Here is a 25,416-nt window from a genome sequence, read left to right on the forward strand (position 1 = left end):
TTACAATATAAGGAAGGCATTACAATCACAATACAGTTCAAGACAAGATGGTAACGAGGGCCCTGCCCCTGAGGGCTTACAATCTAAAAGGGAGGGAGAAGTGATACATGAGGAGGTAGCTGTGTGGGGATGAATTGTTTGAGAATGTGATGGTTCAGTGGTTAGGTTGAGGTGGGATCATCTCACATAAACCTAACTTGAAAAATCACAGATCTTTTTGACTTGTGGCTTTCACCACGCAAGTGTGAAGGAACCCTCAATGATCAAACCATTTGATTCATTTAATGTTTAACGCGGTTGTTTTATTAGCTCATACGTGTGATTTTTCTATTCCCTTCAGCTATCTTTGAGCGTATGCGGAACATCCTACACGAGTCGGAAATAGACAAGCGTGTGCAGTACATGATTGAGGTCTTATTTGCTGTCAGAAAAGATGGCTTCAAAGATCACCCAGTTATCCCTGATGGCCTGGACCTGGTGGAGGAGGAAGATCAGTTTACACATATGCTGCCTTTAGAGGATGATTACAATCCAGAAGACGTACTTAGTGAGTCTTTACTATGTCATTTATCATCGCGCTGATGAAAATCTTTGGCAGCTTTGAATTGACTACTCTGTGAATAAACTGCCTGCAAAGTATTTGTTTGCAGCATAAATCACGATCATTCAGTTGCAGAGAAATCTGTCATTCTCGAGCTGTTTACTTTTCCTGATGATTGTTTTCAGTTCACTTCTGCTTTTCTCGTATTTTCCAAAGCTTAGTGCTTTTTTAATATAGTGGAGAATGCCTGTGTTAAAGCAAAATTGCTGGCCGCTTTTAACCACTTCAGCTCTTATGTGTAGACCATAACACTTTTTACATTTCTTCTATGGGCCTATTTTTTTTTTCTTTTGGTTAGAAGGAATGGAAAAAGAACAAGAGAAAGGGGTGGGGGGGTCGGGTAACCCATCCACCAGGTGGTCTTAAACCAACAGATCTTCACCTTTTATTTAGATGCCCCTGGAATATACATATGGCTGATTTTAAATTGAAAGTTTATATGGACTTTTAAGTGGAGGTACACTCCTCTACTATACTCACCTCCAAGCTCCCTCATTGGGGTTCCCATCTTTGCCCGCTCTTCTGGGTTCAGCATATTCGGTCATCATAATAATTTATCCTGGCACCAAGGCATAACAAAAATGCACTATATATTATAGAAGAGAAGCTGGCCAACAACAGAGAAACGTTTATTGCAGAAGAAAGTAGTAAAAGGTTCCCTGCCATCAAATTTCCACTAAAGTTCTGCTTTAACCCCTTCATGACTGAGGCCCTTTTTTCATTTTTTGCACCCATGTTATATTCCACATTTTAGGCCAATCCTGAGTACCCAGTTAGAATTTTTCAACATATCACTGTTTGGTAGTTGCTGATTTTAGCAAATTAATATTCATATGGCTATGAATATAATATTAAAAGCAGGAGCCTCGTTATCATATAAATCTTTTTTTTTTTTTCTCTTTTGGATAACTGATATTGGCTATGCTATTATATTCGATAGTAACCTTCATCATTTTCCTTTCTAGATGTGTTCAAGATGGATCCAGATTTTCTTGAAAATGAAGAAAAGTACAAAACTATTAAAAAAGGTATGTGTGGAAATCATTGTATTTTTTGTTGTTTTTGTTTTGTGGTTGGCCTTCAGTCCACTAAACACTTCAAAAGGCAGCTAGGTGGTGGGGGTGCTGTTGCTGCTTGCCAGTAGACTGTGCCAAGGAGAGGACACCTCTACAGGGAGAGGTCTCAAACAAGTTGGGGATTTCCATTGTACTTGGAAATCCCCTTTTATGCATTCACCTTTTCCATCATTCTTTATTTTTTAATGTTTAACCACTTCAAGACCAGGTGTTTAGACCCCCTTCCTGGCCAGGCCATTTTTCAGTGTTCAGCGCTGCGATACTATTGAAATTCACAATACAGATAGCTGTACATTAGGAATTCATACTGTATTTTTAATAGACCTCCGTTTTGATCTAGTTGTCATTGCTGCAACGTGTGTAATAATTCTGCTTCAGGAACCAGCAACACCAATAAATCTCAAGGGAAAATGTATTTACGTTATAAACTGTCAGTGAAGGGGGGAAAAAAACCACCGCAACCGTTCTGCAGATTAAAGCTTTGGGTGGTTAAATCGCCTTTACTAATGGCTTGAGTTTCCTAACCTGGGTAGCCTGCGTTACCTACTAGAGGTTTTTGTCTTATGTTTCATCTATTATTCTTGTGTTTTTAAGAAATCCTTGACGAAGGGGACACTGATTCTGAAGGAGAAGGAGGAGGCAGTGGAGATGACAGTGATGATGATGAGGAAGAAGCAGATGGAGCTGAGGACGGAGGAGAAGGTTTGTTCTACATTTTGTCATAATCATTCATTGAATAAATAGATGCATTATATACACTAATATCTTCACTTCTTTATTGCCCTTCCAGTGTTTATTGCTAGTTTAAATGGACCTGTCACAAGAACTTAAAGTTGAACCTCAGCCAAATCTCATTTTTAATTGTATTCTCTTTTTTTGTTGTTGCTTTCTTTCCATGATTTCTCTCCAGAGAGGAATTTGCCAATTGAGAGGAAATACCCTAACCCTCAACTAAAGACTCATGGACAACTAACATTTTTGATTACTTTCTGTCCCTGTCACAGTGGTCACCAAGACAAAATTAGTGGATGAATCTCTCCAGGAAATACAATACAATCCTGACAAAGGGTACAACCCTTCCATGCTATCCACCAGTTGTGTGTGTGTGTATATATGTGTATATATATATATATATTGTAGGGAAGTCACTGGTCTTTAAACAGTAATGGCAATAAATGCAGCTTTATTGCATCCAACGAAAAAGTAACACAAATAAAAAGGCCTACTCCACCTTAGGAGGCTAACTAAACAGTAGTGTCCCTCACTACGTCCTACTGGAGCGGCTATTCCAGCTTCCAGTATAAATGGACAAAAACCACAGTCCAATACATACAGTTGTTCTGGCAGACCTTATTCCCCAGATATGCAGACACTCTCCAGTCTGTGTCCATCCAGTGCAGCCTGCATCTTGCTCTGAGCTCTCTCCCCCTCTGTCACTATCAGGTGCAGGCTAATTAATAGAGAGAGAGGAGGTTTACCTGTTGGGCCAGGCTTAACCCTTTCCTAGCCAGGGAAAGCTGCCCTTTTCAACCTCTCACTGACATACACAGAGTCGTGTACCCTGTCACAATATATACACAATTTTTTTCCTTTTGAAGAGAATGAGAAAGGGAGAGGTTTTTTTTTTTTCTCTCCCCCAAACCAGTGACCATACAGGAAGTGAGTGGAAATCTCCATAAACAGCAATATAACTCTGACAGGTTCTAGCTCATCACTACTACAACATGCATTTTTTTCTGTTTGTGTTCTAATTGACTCTTCTTTAATTAGTCAAATTTTCTAGCAAGTTCAGAGGCACATTTGAAGTGGGTTAAAAAAAAAAAAATCATGTATGGAAAGGAAAAACCCTGCAAGGCAAGATTTGTCTGTGTTTTTTTACCTGCAGCTTTTTACGTTGGTGAAAGGGCCTTTAAAAATTCTGCCCTACATTTTATTTTCAGCACTCTAGATCATCTAACATTTTATGCTATGAATAGTAAACTCTAAATGCTTTCAGCTTTTTGAGTTATTCCTCAACTTCCATAATTTGTGTTACTGTTTAAAAATGAAAACAAATGACTACATTTCCCACATTAACTTGGGTTGATTTATAGCATTTTTGATGTTCTCACTTTGGGTTGTTTGAAAATAATTGCTTAAAGGCATGTAAACATTCAGTGTCTCTTATTTGCTATTTGTAGCCTTCCAGTGAGATTACTACGATAGTGATTGATAGAGCAGGCAGCTGGCAGACTGGAACTGTAGCTGGGGCACTGCCATTATGTGTGCTTGTCTGTGGTAGGCTGGCACGGAGAATATTGGAATATAAATTATGTAAGGCGCTGAAGTAATATGGAATAAAGATGAGCTCATTGCCCACATCGCTTTGCCTCAACTTTTTCAACTTTGTTTTTCTGTCCTCATTTAGTCTACTTTCATCACGACTGTTTACTTGCAATTCGGGCTGTCTAGCAGATGTCCTAAAGGAACTTTACTTTATTGAGGTTCATTGTAGAAAAACGGAAAAGCATGGAACTTTAAATAGTACTAGTCTCAATGTTTGAAAGTGTCTAAAAAAACACTTCTTGTTGCCCATAGAAACCAATTTCTTGGCTTATGTTCAATGTAAGGGGAGAATTTACTTTGGGTTACAGCAGGTCTTCCTTTTAACTACTTAAGAACCAGAAGTACAGCTTGTCTTAAGAACCCCAGTATGGTTTCCACAGTATACTAGTAAACTGTGTTGGCACACACACACACACCTATATGCATATTTTATTTTACTTATTTTTTGGAATGGGCGTGGAGAAGTAATATTCACTGTATTAAATGTGTCTAATTTTTTTTTATTGTAGGGGAGAAATTAACAATACATGACCAAACTGAAGTCAACTTGGTGTCGTTTCGCCGAACAATATATCTTGCAATTCAGTCAAGGTAAGTAGTTAAGCTTATGTTACTGAAGGTTTTTGTTGTTTTTTTTAATTGGTGCACATTTTAAAGCACTGTTTATGATGCTTTCACTGCCGTTTTCTAAGGTATATAAGAAAAAATGTCATTTTAGATCTTGCACATTCTGCATTTTTGCAAATGCTGTTATGGATTTCTGATGTATATCTGTAAAAAATAAGTCAAGGCAACTGGACTTGCTGTATTTTTCTTGAAGAGATTTCACTGGTCATCCAACCAGCTTTCTCAATTCAGAATGACTTGTGCAAAACTTATCTGGGAATTTTTGTACAAGTCATTCTGAATTGAGAAAGCTGGTCGGATGTCCAGTGAAACGTCTTCAAGAAAAATACAGCAAGTCCAGTTGCCTTGCCTCTTTTTTTACAGATATACCATGATCTGGATGAATGAGAACCATCACATACATTTCTGGTGTGTGTGTGTGATTATTAGGGATGCACTGATACCAAGTACAGTACTCAGTACAGATACTTTTTCGAGCTCCAACACTAGAGAAAAATTCAACAGTTAGGAGGCAGCTGCCATTTGTAAGGGATTTGTACATCTCTTTTTTTTTTTTGTAAATTCTTTATTTCAATTTTTCAAACAATACAGGTAATAAATCAAAAGATACATAAACAGAACAGCATGGTATGTGGCTAAAGCGTCTTCCTTGTCAGAGCTAGGTAGTTGTCATGGAAATGCCAAGTATCGGCATTGGTACTCGAAAAGTATTGGTGCATCCCTAAGATATATATATTTCTATGCATTTGCAGAAGTGTCCAGAATGGTCATATGACACACTAGTTCCTTTTCCTCTTTGCCTCTCTTCTGTAACTTGATGATGCAGGGAACAATGCTGATGTGATAATGCAAAGAGCAGCTATTACAGTATTACTTTGTAAATGAAGTGTGCTGTGGCGTGTGATGATGCCCCTTCAGAGTGCACACTGCTCTCACAGTATGTCCTCAGTCTTTCTAGGTTTATTAACTTTGTCATCTGGGTGTGTAATCAAAGCATGAGCTCTGTAAACAGGCTTTCTTCAGCCATCTTGATAACATTAGCCCAGCTAAACATGTTAAAATAAGTCTAGAGCTCCGCCTTCTGGCTCTAAATCATAAATTTGTAGAAGGGGATTACAATGCTTCAATCTCTACCTGGCTAAAAAAAAAAGGCAAACAGTATTTTATATTATTTTACTCTCAAACATCATACAAAAACAATCAAAATATTTCCAAAACACCATACCTTTTCTTTAAGTGTAGAGAGGATCTGTCATTTGACCCAAACTTTTCATGCTGCTTCTTTTGTCATGTGTGTTAGAGGAATGCACTACACACGACCCATGAAATCATTTCATACTAGTGCATAGCTGTAGCACCTACTTTTTAACATTGTTTTCTCTGGCTGTAGAAAATGATGAGCATATAATTCAGTATTACACAAGGTAATTTTCCCTGCAGATAATCACATGGTAATCTCTCTATTTTGTCTAGCTTTTTGCATCTATTTTTCCATGTATTCTTTTTTTAGTATTGCAGAGAGAACATATTCAGAAGCAAAAAAAAATAGCGTCTGGCTTTCAAACGCGTGTGATCGGCAAAAAGCCTGGATCAAAATAATGCTAGTGTAATGGCTTTTTGTAACCGTAAAATGTACTTGTACCTACAGATGCTTAATGGAGCCTACCCATTCCTATAACTCTGCTGCTTTTCTGCAATGAATGTATCTGATTTCATCTGAAAATCCTCTAATGATTTAACAGGCACTGCTTTCCCGGGAGGCAATTTTCAGATTTTGCAAAATGTATTTGATAGCTGTGTTCACTTTTCCAGCTGTACTTATTCTGCCAAGCTGGCTGCAATGATCCATGTGCTTTTACTATGAAAGGAGCTGTTTCGAAATAAAACTTTCTTTTTTAGGATCCTCTGAGTATGCTTTTACCGCTCATTATGTCTAATTTACAGCTCAGCTGAATGTTTACAGCATGGTTGCTTAGTGTAAATCTCCCATTATCTTGCAAAAAAGTGTTTTAATGCAGGGATTATTCTGTTATATGTACTCCATAGATAGTAGATTAGGCACTATAGTAATATCTGGGTATTGGTAGCCAACAATACAACAAGGAGCATTTTGTGTACTAGGGCACAGCCTGATTTCTATGTGCCTCCCTCTACCAGGTAGGAGGCTGTACATAACAGAGAATCTACCACATTCTGCGACCATGTCACAGACACCCTTGACAGCGGAGATGGATACATTCCTCATACTAACTTTAGACCCAGTGGGGTTGATTTACTAACCTTTTAAACACGCCACGAACAAGTATACACCTCTGTAGTGTGTTCCCTCCCAGCATGATCTATTGGTGGAATCTAGACACCTTTGTAGTGTGTACACACCCAGCAGGTGTGTTGTGCAAAGCCCTGCATGAATTGCAAGGTGATGTTGTGTAAATTAGCTCTACATTGTGTTGCTTGAGTTGATGAATGCAGGAATGTAAATGCATGAGCTAACCATTTTTGTCTAAACTGTGAAGCAGCATTATATATGCATCATGTGCATGATTTTTCCATATATGGCATTAGTGGAAATATGCTTTTAGAGACTTTTTGGTTGATAAATACGTTTTGCTGTGTAAAAATCACACGCACCTAGTGCGTGCGTGTGTTTTAGGTTAGTAAATCACCCCCAGTATGTCACTAACTTTTCCAGAAGCCATGCCTCATTAGCAGTCATGGAGCCTGATTTTTGCAGAGCAGGCTGTGATGTACCACACAACACAGTAGGCGTGAGGATTTTTAACAGATTAGATTATGATTAATATCCGAACTGGAAAATTCAGAAATATAAATCCTCTGCCAGATAAAACAGCACTTTGTCTATTTAGCTGTTTGCATGAAGTTCAGGTTTAAATGCTATATGTTTTGGGTTTTATTTACAGTTTTTTTATATTTTATAACATAATTTAGTGTATTCCTAACACAACTCTACCTGGGAGACATATCCTACTACTCGAAGTTGCTCTATACAATGCTATATATTCAGGTGTTAAAGGATAATGCGCTTTGAAAAAAAGACCTAACCTACATGCCTCTTCCTCCACATATGCATACTTGTTTTAAACTAAAAAGCCTCAGCTCTGCTGTTTAGATCCAGCATCTCAAGAAGTCTTCACTGTCCTGGCCATGCCTGCACAATAGTGCCCTGATAGCTTCTATGGGGCTGTAATCTGAGGCTGTGGCCAGAAAGCAGCAGAGTGAGCTCCTCTGGCTGTCATTCTCTCCTCCTATCACTATGTTACTTCTTAGCATGTGATTACTGTAGCATAACTGATTGGCTCTTTGTGTAGCTTCTTTCTCGCTCTGCTTTATAGGACAGTTAAGAAGGCTAATACAAAGTAATATTCAGATACATTCATAGCTTGCTTGCCAAAAGAAATTATATATTTTAAATACAGATGTGCATTGTCTTTTTGTGCCTGTAACAAAGGCCAAGATATCATGGATGCTCATCTCTAGCATACGAGTACCCAAGTGATAACGTTACTACTTTGTGTGGTGAAGAGCAGGTCTGAGCTGTGTCGTAATGCCCATTAATCATTAAAATTAATATTTATTTGAATTTTCTTTTCCAGTTTAGACTTTGAAGAATGTGCTCATAAGTTAATAAAGATGGACTTTCCGGATAGTCAAACGGTAAGCCACGTATACTCTTTATTTGCATAACAATATCCTAAAAATTGCATTTCTTTTCCCCCATGGGCCTTTTCTGGTGCTTTTTGTGGTAAACATGATTGCCACTTGTTCATGTTTGTAAAGAGACATTACTGCTATGTATATGTTACATTTTATGTATTTTCCTAATGTAGATATAAAAAAAATAATTGAAATATGTTTTTTATCAGGTCATTGCTGAAATATTTGTTGAATGTAAAATGTTTCAATGTTTACGGCCTCAAATGTGCAACCATGATTTCAGAGCCAGCATTACATTATATACATGCTATCTATGTCTTTGACAGCATCAGGGCACAGAGGAGACATTTCCCATTTATGCTTTCAGGGTGGATTTGATTTAAATCGCTAGTAAAAAGGCTTGATCTAAACCATCTCGATTTAAATCATAATTTTTAAAGAGCAACTGTCATCTCTGTTCCACAGCGGCTCATCTTCTGACCCGCTGTTGACTCACCGACAGTCCCATTCACTTTAATGGGACGTCTGGTGATGCGGCAGTGACACAACAAGGTGAGGGACGTGGCGGGCAGCAGGTGATGCCCCCGCTTAATGCTCTTTAAATGTAAGGACTCATTCTTGCTGGTAGTAGGAATCTTTAATATTATTATTTGTAAACAAAATGAAGTTTTCCTATTTTAGAATAACAAGCTGTCAGGTTAGTAAAACAGCGATATCAGAACCGATTTTAGGTTAATAAATTAATCACACATAGTTGAACTACTCAAATTCTTTTATTTAAAGGAGAACTATGGGGTTCAATTTTTTCTTTATTAATGCATTCCTTAGGCTAAATAAGTAAATTATGTAATTTACTCTAATTAGCCAAAATGCACAGTAAGGCTGTAAACCCCTATTTAAGGTGGTGGGCGGGGCTAAGCACCGCAATGAGGAGACATCCCGACGTATCTGACGGGATCCTCCCCACTGATCTTCCTCACTGTGGCTGACAGTGATTCGTCCACGAATATATGGACATGCGCAGCAGCTCTCTCCTTACCTGCACGTCCCCGTGTGCCAGCCGGGCTCCTTCCCTCTCTCTCTCGATCTCGACACTGACATACTAAAATGACCGTTGATCGCTGATGACAGGGGAAGGAGCCCTCTCTCTCTCTTCAGCATTTACTACAAATGGGAACGTCCATATATTTGTTTATTTTGAAAGATTATTCAATAGGAAAGTCTAAGCATTGCTTCCCAATGTCACCATTTATAGTTCATTGCCAGCACATGGTTTTGCTAATGACGTGCATAATTTTTCTCACATTCTTCACGTCTGTGTTGAGTAATGGATTGCACTCTTAAGACAAGTCCACGTTTTATCATTTACCTATCAGCTGCTTGCTTTTACATCTGTCTACATGCTTGTCGGTTGGTCAACGTGTTAATATTTTTAAAGCTTATTTTGAGATACACACCCAAACATTCACGTTGTAATATAAAACAGCCTTGCCTTCACTTGCCTGTTGGGGTAGACAGCCCCGTTTTTTTGTGCAAGCAGTGAGAGTCCAAGCAGTTTAAATTTCATTAGACCATTATTGCATTTTTAGCATTAAAGTGACATAGGCAGTGATTCCAGAAACCAAATAAGTTTGGAAATGCCTTTACTGATTTAAAAAAAAAATAGAACATAAAATGAAACTTAACCTGTCGAGCAATTTAATATTCACTCAAGTCCATCTCTACCAGGAAATTGAAACTTGTGTCCAGCTTCATAAAACATAAACATATACTTGCAAGGCTGTCACCAGAATGTTCCTCTCGCTTCAAAATGTTGTGGCCCAGTTTGTTCCCCAATGATTTAGAGACCCTTTTCAACACATTTGCAAAAGCATTTGCTTGCACTTCAAACATTCTTTATAGCCTAACTGGCTTTCCATAAGGTCCTGTTCACACCTAGGCATTTTGTCACGCATAAAAATGGGAAATCCCATTCATTCCTAAAACCCCTCTTCGCACAGGAGCGTTTTGTCGCAAGCCTCAGCCCCAAAGACTCAATAGGAAATGCTTGGAAATGTGCAGCACTATTTTTACTTGCGTTTGCCCATTCACATCTATGTATCACAATCTGCCCGATAAGACACGCAACTTAATGTACATACGTCTGACGTGTGTGAAAACGCGCATAGAAATCCGCAAATATTCCTAGATAACTGCCTCACTCCTTACCAAATGCCCCTTCTGCTGAAACGTGGGTGCTGAAGCAACTGCGGATGGCGCCGCACATCACAGTATACATCACAAATGTCACCAGCACATCAATGGAAGATGTCCAAATAAACCTTCTGTTATGCATGCATATTGTCACATCAAAAAATGCAACGCTTCAGGGCTCAAGCCTATTGAAGGGGACCCTGTGTGGCCCCGAAACGTTGCATTTGTGATGTTACAATATGCATGAATAAAAGACACTCTATTTTGGACATCATCCATTGGTGTGCTGCATATATTTCTGATGTATATAGAAATGCACAAAGACGCTCGTGCCTCGGTTTGAATGCAGCCTTAATGGTGACAATTGTCTCCACTAAACGGCTTATTTTTTGAGAAATACACGTATTGAATCGTTCACGGAGACCTAAACGGGTGCATGTATTTAAAATGAAATAGAAAAGTGCAAGACCCACATGTTTTTATTGCCATTGATGTCCCTGTTGAAGAGAACCCTGTATAGTTTTCATGAGAGGAAGTGAAATCTCCCCAATGGGGTTACAGGCAGAATTTTAACTCTTTTTTTTCTTTTGCTAATCAACACACACATTTAAGAGTTGGTCCTTTAGATCAGTGAACAAAATGCCAAAAATTGTTTGCAGTTTTTTTTTCTGGGGATATTTGTCTGAGCAACATCTTTTGTATCAGTCAACTTTCATACATGAATGGATGTTAAACTTCAAATTGCCTACTTGTTCAGACTGCTGTCCTAAAGCAACCGCCGTCAGTTGCCTAAAAAATACAAATTTAGGTTTTCTTCATTCGACAAGCTATTATGCGCATCTCTCCAGTGGCCCATGTCTCCTCCTACCTTCTACTCCAGAGCGGCAGCTTTCATCAGAATTCTCTATATTCAATCTATCCAGGAGTGTCAGATGCCTGTGTCCCCCAGCATCATGCTATAAGTACATCCTCAAATCCCTTTACTACTGTGTACTGTGATGACTTGGGGCCTGTTCACACCATATGCAGTTGTAATGCAGTCTGTTTATTTTAACTGCTGCAGTCAAAATGCATCCCAATGCTTTCCTATGGGCTTTCTTGTGCCTAATTCACACCATTGCAGTCCGTTCAGATGCAGTCAGAAAAAGTACTGCTTGTCCTATTTTACCTGCATCTAACTGCACTAAACGCAGTGCAAACTCAAAACGGAACGCATACAAAAAAAAACAGAATTAATTGTGGCATCATCCAGGCACATGCAGGGGGGAAAAATGCATCAAAAACGGATCGCAATGCAACTGTGCAGACGCACGCAGTTTTGATGCAGTTTCTGGTATGAACTAACCCGTAGAAATGGGAGTATGAAACAACCGTGTGCAGCGAGGGAAAAGGACATCCAACACTCCCAAAAGCATTGAATTCTGAAGTGTCTGATGGAGGTTGCAGCACTGGAACAAAGAAAGGTAGGAGATATGGGCTACTGGAGAGGTGAGTAGAAGACACTGTCAACAGGCTTTTTGTCAACTACAACTCAAATGCTCCCGTCAATGAGTTCTGGATAACCTTAGAAACATCTCAAACTCATTTCAAAATGATACCATTGACACAAGCCGAAAGAAAGTTTGCCATTGACCCTAACCCTTTTTCTATTGCGGGGAGCATGCGTTTAGATTTTTTAGGTGACTGATGGGTCACTTTTAGTCTGCGTGCTTAAAAAGGAACTCTATCTTCAAAACTTCTAGATAATTCCAGGCTTTTTCTTTTTTTCCCCCAGTCTTCGGACAGGGGCCATTTTAACTAAGGGCAGGTTATTAGAGCTCTCTTTACTTCCTGGAACTCTGGCACATGTGACTAGGACATGTGACCATGCACATCATCTCAGGGGAGGAAAATGCCTTTCCCTGAGATCTCATGAGATTACAGATGATATTTCCCAGCAATGCTCTGCTGAAGTAACCTTCTCACTATGCAATGCTTGAGCACATTATATACGTTGTGCCAAGCGGGCCAGGAAGTGGAAAAACAATAATTGTAAGAAAAATTGTACGTTTTTTTTTTTTTTTACTAATGAATGTAAGATTTCACATCTTACATTCAGAGCATGCAGAGATGTATACTGATTTGATTTTTAGTCAAAGGAGATAAAGGTCCACTTTAATCAGAAAGCTCCTTTTGGTGCAGGCACTGATGTGAATGCAAGTCACTGGCAGAAAAAGTTCACACGTGTCCTTTTCCAAAGCCTTGGTGTAGCCATTTTGTAGGCAGAGCCAAGCCGTTCACAACCACATAGGTACATGTGTGTCTATTGAAGCCAGCCATTTGTTGCCAATGTGGCTGCACTCTGTAAATACAGAATTGAATTGTGCTATTGTTGCTTGCCGAGTGGAATACATTGTTTGAATTTTCTGTTCCTAGTATATTTATAATGTATCAACTTCTTGATATATGTTTGAATGAAAAGATCTAAAATCCTAGAAAATAATCTTGTATCTAGGAAATGAGCTGTACGTTTGCTGGCTGGTTTTAAGGACAATTAGTATAGTTGGAATTGGTGAGGTTTTTTTCATGGGCATCTGCCTAGTGAAAAGCTTCCAATTTATTTTTCTGCTGGGCACAGATGGCCTCCTAATTGTAGTGATTTCTGAGTGATCACTGATCAAGGGGTTTATTTCTACTGCCTGATGCAGATAGATTTCACTAAATATTCTAGTGACTTAAATGTTGAAAGTAAAACATTCTTCTGTCATCCTCCTAAAGAATACCATGCAGTCTACAATATATAACTGTCTGCATCAAACAGTCCAGTCCATAGGGGGTAATCCTGTTTGCATCCACGTGTATTTATATACAGAATGTTAGAGGGTCGCTCTTTAAATGCCAGCAATGTACAGCAAGGGGGTTTTCCTGTCTTTTTGTAATTGGCTTGTTTCACAATACAGGAGCAATACTTGCATATGTGTACTAATATGTATTCATGCACTAGCCCCTCCTGGCAGATTAGTCTTTCATTTAAACCTTGGCTAATCTCAAAATTTGGCATATTGACTAGGAGATGACAGCATTCCGTGGTGCTTTTTTAAGCATTTTTTAACGCATGGAGTTAAAGTGCTTGCTGTAAACAAAAAAGACTATATTGCAATTTTGTATTTTTAATCTGTAGAACCATTGGTCATTTTTTCCCTCTGCCTTTTGGCATTGTTCTTGTGTAGTATTTAATTTTTGTATTTTTAACGCATGGTCATTGCAATATACATTTTAACTTTGGGAAGGCGGTGAAAAGTGCAGCGTCTTTCATTCAATTTTTAATCTGGCTTTCTGTTTTCTTATCACTTTAAGTAGAAAATCATTAATAAAGAACCAGTCTATCCAAAAGTGCTATTTTAGTTTTAGTTGTCTTGGATACTCCAACAGTGTGAAACAACCTGTCACAATTCACAAATCTGTTGTGGGAGTCCAGGTGATCCCACCCTGCTTTGCATAGCAGTTGTTCAGATCTACAGTGTCGCCAAGAGATAAAGGAAAATGAGGTGGTACCAGAAACTGAAATATTAATTTTGTGTAGATTAAACGGACGGACGGCACTGCAGCATTGGCGGGTTGCCGTCTCCAGACGGCATTTTTTTTCTGCTCGCGGGCACGTACGGTCAGAAAAGACCCGACCAATAAAAACACCCGTTACCGGGTGTTTCACATATAGACGATCGGTGGCTCCATAGCCCGCCGATAGTCTATATGTGCTCGTTTTTTCGGACCCCCGCGTGGCCGCCGCCGTTTTTTTTTGCCCTGACCCCTCACCTTGAATCCCGGGATCCGCTGCCCCATCATTGTGCTTTGCCTATGAAGGGCAAAGCCACAGGTTAACTGTCTGCTGACCTCGACAGACCCATATACTTCTCTTTTTGCTCCCCCACCTCTCTGTTTATTCGCTGGGAGTGAAAAGTCAAAGTGAAGTTCTGGGTAAGCTGCTAGTCACTGGATTTATAGCTTACACAGAGCTATGGACTCCCCATGAGAGAACCCTAAATGGTCCAGATCTGTCTCCTCAATACCAAAAGGTACCCTGTATTTCCTTTGGCTGCTGGCTCTGATGTAAGCATATATACTGCTGTGGATCAGGGATTTAAAGCAAAATGATTGCTTTGATTCAAGCGCAGAGATTTCATCAATGGAGGGTCAGGGAGATATAAGCAACCATTATATGGTTTAAGGGACAACTTTATCCCAGTCCCATGGGTGCAGCCCACTTGGTTAAATACTTGCCTTCCCCTCTGTTCCAGCCCTGCCTGGTGGCACACAGCCTTTCAACCACAAACATCCCCTCTGGTTCCTCTTCTTACTACACACATGCGCCACTGCTACATTCATTGCTATGTATGAGTCGTACCCCACTTGAGGCTGCTGTGAATATGACACTTTTATAGGAATTAATATGGCCGTGGCGCGCAAGTACTGGAAGGAGAGGAGCCAGCGGGGCATTTTGCATAAAAATTCTATGTGGCGCTGGGCAGAGCCATACAGTGAATTTTCTGGAACAGAGAAGAAGGTAGGTATTTAACCGGTTGGGTGCACTCAAGGGGGATGGGGGAATAATCAAAGGACAACTGTATATAGTTTTTTTTTTCCTTAAATCTCCAACATCCTCCAAAACTATAATATCCATTTTGGGTGAACTGGAGCTTTATCTGTGTAAGACCACAATTGAACTGTAGATGCATTAAGTGTTCAGTCCTGTACATTTTACAAACCAAATTCTGTGTGTCATGAAGATGTGTAAACTCTTTCAAATGTCTCCAATTCCCTGCAAAATTTGGCATATTTAATTAAAATGTTAAAATACTTAATTACTAAAAACCACAAGGGATAAGGGCTTTTTGCACATTAAGGTTGAAAATTAATTTGTTTTGCTCCTGCTGCAGACTTCATTACCATCAAACCATGTTTCATTGCGCTGTACAAGACACAATTCATTGGCTTTTTTATTATAATACCCTGCAGGCTGTGTTTATGTTGTGAAATCATTCTGCATAAGTAGAATTTGATTGTAGTAATAGCTTCCAAAGTGACTGAGGCCATGACATAACTTTCTTACCAAATTAAGTTTGTCAATAGGCTTCTATTGATTTGTATTTATTTTTCATCTGTCAGTCTTATTGAATTTTTCAAACATAAATGAACTGCATAAACATAATAATAAGAGGCATCTATACAAATGTTTTTTTTTTACACCAAGGTAATTTAAAGGTCCGTGATATTCATTATCGCAAAGTAAAAATGGGCCCCAGAGCAAAATAAAGTAGCCGCTCAATCTTTCCAGTTTGGGAGTTGCCAAAATTCACAATATCAGTGTGTCCGTGAAGATATAATTGCGCTCCAACTAGCTCTGTTGCATTGGCTGTTGCAGAATTAGTCCTTTATAAACAGCAGGGCAAACTACAGCTTGTAAATTCTGCTACAGAGCAAAGTATTAGTGAACGGTCTTAAAATTGTATTAGGCTAGGTTCACACCTAGGCGACAACATTTCTGGGCATTTCTGCGTGCCAATTCCGAGTATTTGGGCAAGTACTCGTACTCGCCCAAATGCTCTGATGCCTAGCACGAGTACTTCCGGTATCAGGATGCCGGGCAGCGCGTCATTACACTCTGCCCGGTTTTGCGATTGACAGGAAGCTGGCCTCGTGAGGTAAGGTTATCTTACCTTAGTATGTGCAGCCTGTCATCCCCTGGGGCCTCTCCAGCGAGAACGCGGCCTTCGTCCGGTACCCAGCCCGAGCTGTCTAATCAGGAAGCCGGGCGCCGTGTAATGACGCGACACCCTGCTTTCTGATTGGCCGGGAAGCTGGCTTCATGCTCCCTCGTCATCTCATGACGAGAGCATGGAGCCGGCCTCCCAGGCCAATCAGGAAGCAGGGTGTCGCGTCATTACACGGCGCCCGGCTTCCTGATTAGACGGCTTGGGCTGGGTACCGGACGAAGGCCGCGTTCTCGCTGGAGAGGCCCCGGGGGATGACAGGCTGCACATACTAAAGTAAGAGGGGACTTTCTCGTTAATCGGGAAGCCGGGTGGCGACTCTTTACACGCTTCCCGGCTAATCAGGAAGCCAGGTGGAGAGTCATTACACGCCACCTGGCTTCCTGATTGGGACTTCCGTTACTCGGTAATTGGTATCGGCGAGTACCGAAAAAAAATTATCGGTACTCATACTCGGTACCAAAATACCGGTATTGGGGCATCCCTACTTTTTAACGCATAAATTAAGTTGCCCATTTTTGTAAGCAGATTGTAGCTCATTTATGTTAATGAACTAACACGCGTTGTAAAAAGTACACTAAGATGCGTGTACTTTTTCCAGCGACCGGCATTTTGCATATTGCGACAAAACGCTCAGATGTAAAGAGCAATTTCTTTATCCTTTCGATTATCTCGTTTGAATCTGACTTAACATGCAGAACCAGTGAGATTTGATGTCCATTACTGGGAGGATAATAGGACTCGACCGCAGTTGCTAGGGGGACGTGGAAAGAAATCTATTTACGAAAGACTGGCGGACTCCCTCCACGTTCCCCTAATAATTCGGGGACAACTAGATCAGTATATAGGGACTCCCTTAACATCGAACAGAGTGATGTAACTCTCGCTATTGGGTCATCTCTTTCAAATCCTCACATTAAAATATATATCTATATGTATATATCTCTTTAAACAAGACCAAATTGGACTGCATAATGTCATGTTTATTTGCGTGTTATATTGCTTGATAAATGTGGGCCACCCGTGACTTGGCCACTATACTGCAAGACACTAAACAAAACATAAATGTATGTACTGTATTGTATTCCTATGGTCACATGGTGACCTTGTTTAAGCCTAAATAAACTATTTTGGGGAAAAACGCTCAGATGTGAACAAGGCCATCGAAAATTAATGGGATTTTTTGGGAGGGTGTAATAGCCAGCCGTATCAGCGAATAAAACATTATTTTTTTCCTCAAGTAAAAATGGCTTATATTCAGCAGAATGACAAAATCAACAGGGCTTATTGTCGGCAAACACAAGATCCAGCTCAGTACCTGTATACTAAGTCCTACCTCAGGGTTAGAGTCCCAGCCTGCTCACAGAGGGTTCCAGTATGGACATAGGAGCCCCAGCAGTGTCTCGGTAGACGGTATTCCACAGCTTATGACACACACAGCCATGTGTCCTGCTCCAAACACTCCTCAGAGACACAGACTGACTGGCTTCCTATGCCTTGTTTAACACACCCTCTGGCTGGTGGGTTAACCCTTTACCAGAACTGGCTGTAGTCAGGGATGGAGGCTCTGTCCCACCCAAAATCTCTCTGAGCCTCTGGATTCCGGGAGCCATGTATAATTAACAACTCTGGGAAGACTGCCTAGCAGTTTCCCTTACAAGTCCTGGAACCCCTCACCCTGCTTGGCGAGAACCCTGAATACAAGGTGACCTTAACGGGACCACCACCTAAACAAGGGAGGGATATACCGTCCATCCAGGACCCATTCCTGGCGTCCTGTACAGGTGGGGCATATTTTTTTTTTTAGCGTTTTTTAGGCCAGAACCAAACGCTTGGTGAGAACCAGGCCTTATTTTATAAAAATACATGTACAGTTGTCATCAGTTTCTGCTTTATGTTCATATTGTTGAATAGTATATTGTACATACTGTATGTGGCTATATAAACAGTGGACTGAAAACATTTTTAGGTTGATTGTTCAGACCAGTGTGTAAGTCACGACTACTGCATTCTTGTGCCGCCTCTGTTGGGTTACAAAATGAAAGGTCAGGGTTGCACCCATCCCAGTTTCCTATTTACCTCATAAGTTAGTTATCAGTTCAGACCAGGTCCAAACGCTGTCAAGTGTGCAGACCAATGACTTTATTCCCCTGTATAAGCTTGGTCATTAGCAAACACCAAAGCTTTGACAGGCTGTGATTCTGCATCGGAGAGATGGCTAAAAGGTACTTCTCAGGATAGGTTTCCTGATGGCACCAACATTGACGAATGTCAGTGACCACTTGCCTCCACCACAAGCCCAAGTAGCAGGGTGACAACACAGGAGACAGGGAGGACATGTTGTTACTATTACAGGAAGTGTCTGAACAAGAACTTCAATGGCAGGATCATCCAGTATTTCATTGAGATCTGCAAATTTAAAAACATTAAAAAATATTTTTGAAATCACTTTAACATGTTATAGTTTGTGATAGTTTAGTGATTGGCTTTACATGTATGTTAAGCTTACAGTATATCAGATGGTAAGAAAAGTTCTGTATAGTCCTAAGGCTTCACCGCTGGATTTATTCTGTATCTTGCAGTTTCCTAACTGGTCAAGAGATGTCTTTTATCTATTCCTTTCAATTCACCAGCCAGACCAGATCCAGAGCAGGTGAAAAAACTGCGGCAAGCCCTATTTTATCTGCTCTGGATCTGCTCTGGAACGCATCTAAAACGCAAAAACGCATCTAAAGCGCATGCAAGTGCCTGAAAGCCCATGTTAAACTTTAAAAAAATTTTTTTTTTACCAAAACCGGCCCTAAACAAGTCAAAAACGCAGCAGAAACCTGACCGGATCTGGTCTGCATTTGGTGTGAACAAGGCCTAAAATGTAGTGATTTATATTTTCGGTATTCCTGAAAACAAGCTGCCAATACATTTTGGACAGTGAAGTATTGACCATTGTAACATTTACTGCACCAGAATGTATGAAAGTTTATCAATACCAAAATCGGAGCCCGTCTGCTGGAAATGAGGGCACAGTGTGGTAGTGTACAGATGCTGAAATCAGTGAGCCATCTGGCACAATATAATGTGATTATTTAGATGCACAGATTGTTATTAATTTCTCGCAATGTTTCACTCTGCATTTAGGAGCACACATGTAATGTGTCTGCTGATCCTTTTTTTGTGGTTAACATCTTGTGTGTTTGCTTTCTCTTTAGGAAGCTAATGATTAGGACCTGCAAACTTAGGCCATGCTAATATAAATTCCCGATCTGTATCTATTCACTGTCACCGTGTATGCCTAAATGTTATCGTATGTTTGTTATAAACACATCTCAAAAGCAACAGCTTCTACCTCATCTGTTTAAAGGATGGCTTCAGTACATTGAGACAGTGATATGGAATATCACTGTGTGCTTGTTCACACCGAATGCGGCGCATTCCAGAGTGGTAGCTGCTGGAACGCACCGCGATCCCTCGTGAAACTTTCCCCTGCGTTGTGGGGCGATAGGGGGAGTGGCAGTGCATTGAATTTAATGGCGCCGCTTCCACGCCCTTACCCGCGCAGTGCGATTGGACGCGTGGCAAAACTTTGCCTGCGTTCCATTCCACTGCAACGCAAAAAATAGAGCAAGCATTCGGTGTGAACAAGCCCGAATATAGACCCTCTTCCCTTTCTGCATACTTCAGTGAGCTTAGAGGGTCAGCATGACAGCCAGTCAACTACCAGCTGAAGAAGGAGCTCATCATTGATTCAGCATTGGCTGCCTATTTACTGCTTTTAGAATTAACATTTACACACAAGACTAAAGCTGGTCATAGACAAGCAGATATCTCCTCCAGAGTGTTGGCTTGGAAATCTCCCATTCTGATAGTGCTAAAAGGGCCCTTTTATAACAAACAAGATTTTAAATTGTGAAATTTGTTTCATTTTACTGCTCTATCTATAGCCACACAGGGCTCCCTTTCTTCCAATGGTTGGCAAATCATGACAGGCAAATAAAACGTACAGAAAATTACAGGGGGCGAATAAAAGACCAGTTTCTTAATTACAGGAGACTCCTTCCTCATGGCAAAGTACAAGGGTTGTTTCATGCTGGGTTGCTGATTAGATCTGGAAGAAAGAACAACAACATTAAATACACATGCATCTTGTCTTTAGACAATACAGTAAACTCTCAGTTATCTGGCACCCACAGGCATCGGTAGGTGCCGGATAACTGTAGTTTGTTTGCTTGAGAGTTAATAGTAACTCAAGCAACCCTCCCCTGTGGCCCCGTTCAACTGCCGGCTAGCTTCCGCAGCCAGCAGGTGAATGTAAGCAGCTGGGAGCAATAGCCAGACTGCTATTGGCTATTTCAAATTGCAAAAGCAGGCTTGCTATTGAAACAACGCCCGACTAGCACAGAAGCGCACCTCTCTCTCCGATCCACTCCTCTGCTCAGTGGGCGGGTGCAATAGCCAGCCTGCTATTGGCTATTGCAATTTGAAATAGCCAATAGCAGACTGGCTACTGAAACCCCAACCATTGAGCAGAGGAGCAGACCTGAGAAAGTTCTCTCTCAATGGGCGGGTACAACAGCCAACCTGCTATTGCAATCTGAAATAGACAATAGCAAGCTGGCTTTTGCTCCCCTGCTTTACATTCTGCTGCCGACCACTGAATCTAGCCATCGGCATGTAACGAGATGTAAAAAAAATTATTTTATTTAGTTGCTAATTACGCTTTATACTGTGAACTAAGAAACCGGCAATTTGTTAGTGTGCATCAAGCCACCTGCAAAGAAAAAAATCGAGGATTTATTTTGCCGGTGGCATCAATGACGGGTAATGGGGAGTTTACTGTATTTGTTTAACTCTGATTTCACCTTTACATGTTTACTTGTAAAATAAGGATTTTACACATATAGTAAAATTTTAAAAATGTAAATAAAATTTAAGAAAAAATTGACCCCAGACCTTTCTGGTTTTCTTTTAACAGCCTGTCAGATTTGAAACAAGTCCGAATTGTTAGGTTGTATTTGGCAATCTAAACAGTGGCCAGTAAAGTTTGTTCCTGTTAAACAGAAGCTGCTTCACTTGAACAGTTTGCAAATATTCACAATGATGTAGACGGTCCTTCACCTGAGCAGATTATTAGACATGGAATTCCCAGCCATTTTAGATTGGTTAAAGTGTAACTAGAATTTGGCCGTGACTGCCAAGTGGTACTCGAAGTCAGAAGTGCATAGTAAAATCTCTATTCCACATGCTAATCACAAATCTTTCCGGTGCCAGAAAGCTTCTCAAAGATTTTCAGACTGTTTATGTAATTTGAAGCATGCTTTTTTTGTGTCACTCTGCATTCTAGGTTCCTTGTCCCTTTAAGAACATTTGCTGTATTTAACACATTTATTAGTGCTGAATGTGCTCCAGATACAATGTCATGTATAATATTAAAGAGCTTGATAATGCATTGTCATCAATATATATTGCTATTTTGCCCAAAGCCCTAGCGCAATCATATTTTATTGTATTCATTACGGTTACTTAAGAAGTAAAACAAATGGGAAATGCCTCTCTGCACATTTAACTTACAGTCTATTGTGTTGCAGCTGTGGAAAGAAAATCTGCTTACTGAATATTTAAATTTTATTTTTAAACAGAAAGAACTTTGCAATATGATACTGGATTGCTGTGCTCAGCAGAGAACCTATGAGAAGTTCTTCGGCTTGCTTGCAGGGGTAAGCTAATTGTTCAGTCTTTTTCCTAACACACAATCCCTTAGACCAGAGGTAGTCAACCTTGGCACTCCCAACTGTTGTGGAACCATAAGTCCCATGAGGCATTGGAAGACTCTGACAGCCGCAGACATGTCTCCCAGATGCATTTTTAGGTTTAGCACAGTTGGAGTGCCAAGGTTGCCTACCGCTGCCATAGACTCTAACATCTAAACATGGGTTCAAATGAATGTTATTAATGTTATTGCTTAGCAGTTTTGCTTTGCAGTGTTTAGGTTCTGGGTTCCCCCGATCTGCCTGGTGTTTGTATTTGCTCTAGAGCTTTGCCTCTGTTTCTTCTTCCAACCCTAGCACATTGCGGTGGTTAAATCAACCAGGGTGCCTTCTGACTTCCTCAGGGGTGCCTTGAAATTTTCACACAGCGTCATGCTTTTCCATCATGCAGGCGGGCTTGCCGCCAGCACCATGGAAATGAATGACACTAATTCAGGGTGTTGGGATCCATTTCAAAAAAGGGCTGAAGTTTGTCTCCCTCTAGGCCTGCTACACCTCCTACTCTCTATATACCACAATGACAAAATCTAAATGGTACTGATGAAGCATGGAGGAGAGTCATACAATATGTCTGTCATGATATTGATGCTTAAAATTTATGTGTAATTTTTGCAAAAAAAGTTACACTAAGATTAAGCAAATTATTTTATTTTTTTTGCATGGGCAGGCCTTCGTAAATCTCTTCTTTTGTGTATCACCTTTTCTAAAGCCTTTCATTGGTATGTGTTCACCATGTAATTTTGCCTGCATGAATTTCTCCTGTAGCGTTTCTGTTTATTGAGGAAGGAATACATGGAGGCTTTTGAATTCATTTTCAAAGAACAGTATGACACCATCCACCGGCTGGAAACAAACAAATTAAGAAATGTTGCCAAGATGTTTGCCCACCTCCTATATACTGACTCTATTCCATGGAGTGTAAGTACATTCTTTTTTTTTTTTTTTTTATGGCCAAGCTGGTGTTAAATAGTAAGATACCAATAGACCTTTGCTAGTTGCATGAAATATACTTCTTTGTCAATTGAAAATATTCATTTGTATATTGTTGTCCAGGTTTGTTTCTTTTTTAGTAAATGTCATTAGATGTTTTGAATTCCGACACTGAAAAGAGCAGAAAAAGAATACATACACATGACCACTATCTCTGAGATCTCCAATTTCATTGACAGGCATATGTGATCTGCATATAACCTCCTTCTCTCCTGCTTTAAGCGAGTTTTGCACTTTCACAGACTTGTATGAGAATGCAAAACCCATTTCCAGTGAATTTAAGTTAGTTTACACAGGCCCTAAACCACCTAAAGACTGAGACTGATTTACTAAATTGTTCAAGAAATAAATTGTGTGAGGATTTACTGTAATTATTCAGTCATGTGAAAACAAAATCTCTAATTCATTTGCAGATGATTAAATAATTCAAGTGAAGTAAGTTAGCCTCCCTGTATCCTTACGGGTGCAAGTCCATGGACAGCTTGGTTCATAGGCTTGCACTGAGATAAGACTAGTAAAACATCATTCAATAATTGGGAAATATTGCCTGTATATGTACTTGAAAACAGTGCTACACATTCATTACTCAAACTGTTAATTTAAGGTTTTAAGTATATTAAAACTCAAACATTTCTTTAGTTGTGTTGTACAAATGTAAATAGAGAACTGTAGAAAATATTCCTTGATTTGTTCGGCCCATATGCAACCTGTATAGTGTTTACATTCTCTATACTGTATATAGTGAGTCAGCATAGGCTGACTCACTATATACATTCATATGGGGACCGTTCATGCGACAGCGGGGCTCCATGCGGTCCGAAATGCACCCCGCCCGTACTGCTCCCTGCAGTATTTTTGCCGCGCTGATCAGTGTGGTTTCCATTCAGCTTTTAATGGAACCACACTGATCAGCTCGGTTTTGGGTGTTTTTAATTGCATTTCAGCTCTGAAATGCAATTAAAAACTCCCAAAACCTCTAAGATCATGCATTGCTTGTGTGAAAGTTTGTATCTTCCTGCGTTTTTTTTTTGTTTTTTTTTGTTTGTTTTTTTGTTTTTTATCTGATGAATATAAAAAATGTTTTTATGTTTTAGGTTCTTGAATGCATAAATCTTAGCGAAGAAACAACAACATCTTCTAGTCGTATATTTGTGAAAATATTCTTCCAGGAGCTGTGTGAATATATGGGACTCCCCAAACTGAATGCCAGACTTAAGGATGTGTGAGTATTCTGGTTTTTTGTTGTCTTGATGGAAAGTACCTTAAACCCTTTCCCTGCCACCGACGTATGGCATACGGCAGAACTCAACTGTTTCCATCTGGCCACATCAGTATGCCATACATTGGTGGCTTTTACCGTTCTGCTATAAGCTCATGGTCGCTTTAGCGCTTTTGTGCGCTGATACTGATTTTAGTGTGCTTTCATTAATTGTGTATTTTTATCAGTTTCATATTGATTTGACAAACATTTGCCCAATTATTACAAGACCAACAAAATTAGTAGCACCATCTTTTTATTCTACCGGGCCTGTGCTTTCAGAAAATATATGATTTGAGGGGGTCTTTTACAAATGCCAGCAGCGCAGCAATAGAAAATCAAAACAATGGGGAACATTGCAAAAATGGTGTGGCCAGCTAAGTTTACAAGTGTTCCAGAGGGCTTAGCAGCTAAAGGGTTAAATGGACACGAATTGAGATGCTTGAAAAATGCATGCCATATTATTACTGTAACATACAGTAGCTATTAACCTTCTGCAGGGTTCCTCATTATTTTCCACCATTTGGTCCATTGTGCTCTAGAGATGTTCCTGGTCTCAACAACTATCGATCTTGAAATAAAGGACCATGACCATGGTTTTGTAACATAAAGCTGAACTCCAAGCACACACAAACAGCACAATTTTAAGTAGTGATAACTTTCAGTGATAACTTTAAATAATTGGATTTCTCATTACTTTCGGTTGAAGTAGTGATAGTCAACACTTCTGAATTAATCTTCTCAGCGGGGAGCGTTAAAACTTAGAGATGCATGTGCTTGCAGGCACTACAAGGTAACTACTGAAGAACTGTTGTAACCTTAAAAACATTTTTAAGCTATGTCATGCTGACTTCATTGGTTCAGTAGTTGGGGCTTAATAATGCATATGTAAAAGAGAACTATGGGGTAAGTGTTTTTCCCCATTGTTCTCTTAAGGGTCACGGGAGGACATATACTAACCTTCTCCCATGACCCAAAGATCAGTATATCGCAAACTACAGCTCGCGGTATACTGAGACAGCCGCAGCCGGGACGGATCCCGACAATGCTGTCAAGATCCGCCCAGCTGCGTGAGTGACAGCTGGCTCTGCCTATCTAGAGGCCAGCTGTGCCCGCCCCCTCCCCGTCCGTTCCTCCACTCTGCGCTGGAGGATCGGAG

At 40.1% G+C, this 25,416-nt stretch overlaps 1 protein-coding gene across 1 annotated transcript in view; it reads left to right on the forward strand.

The window, feature by feature from the left end:
• Window positions 1–25,416, forward strand: part of CWC22 (CWC22 spliceosome associated protein homolog) — a 58,383-nt gene that overhangs the window by 26,035 nt on the left and 6,932 nt on the right. The window contains exons 9-16 of the mRNA XM_018561044.1: window positions 341–547; window positions 1,567–1,629; window positions 2,272–2,379; window positions 4,512–4,593; window positions 8,244–8,304; window positions 21,881–21,958; window positions 22,775–22,927; window positions 24,094–24,221. Coding sequence (XP_018416546.1) covers window positions 341–547; window positions 1,567–1,629; window positions 2,272–2,379; window positions 4,512–4,593; window positions 8,244–8,304; window positions 21,881–21,958; window positions 22,775–22,927; window positions 24,094–24,221 — 880 coding nt within the window. The remainder of the gene's footprint in view (window positions 1–340; window positions 548–1,566; window positions 1,630–2,271; window positions 2,380–4,511; window positions 4,594–8,243; window positions 8,305–21,880; window positions 21,959–22,774; window positions 22,928–24,093; window positions 24,222–25,416) is intronic.

Source organism: Nanorana parkeri, unplaced genomic scaffold (assembly GCF_000935625.1).
Source record: "Nanorana parkeri isolate BGI_ZX_2015 unplaced genomic scaffold, ASM93562v1 scaffold496, whole genome shotgun sequence".
Taxonomy (NCBI): domain Eukaryota; kingdom Metazoa; phylum Chordata; class Amphibia; order Anura; family Dicroglossidae; genus Nanorana; species Nanorana parkeri.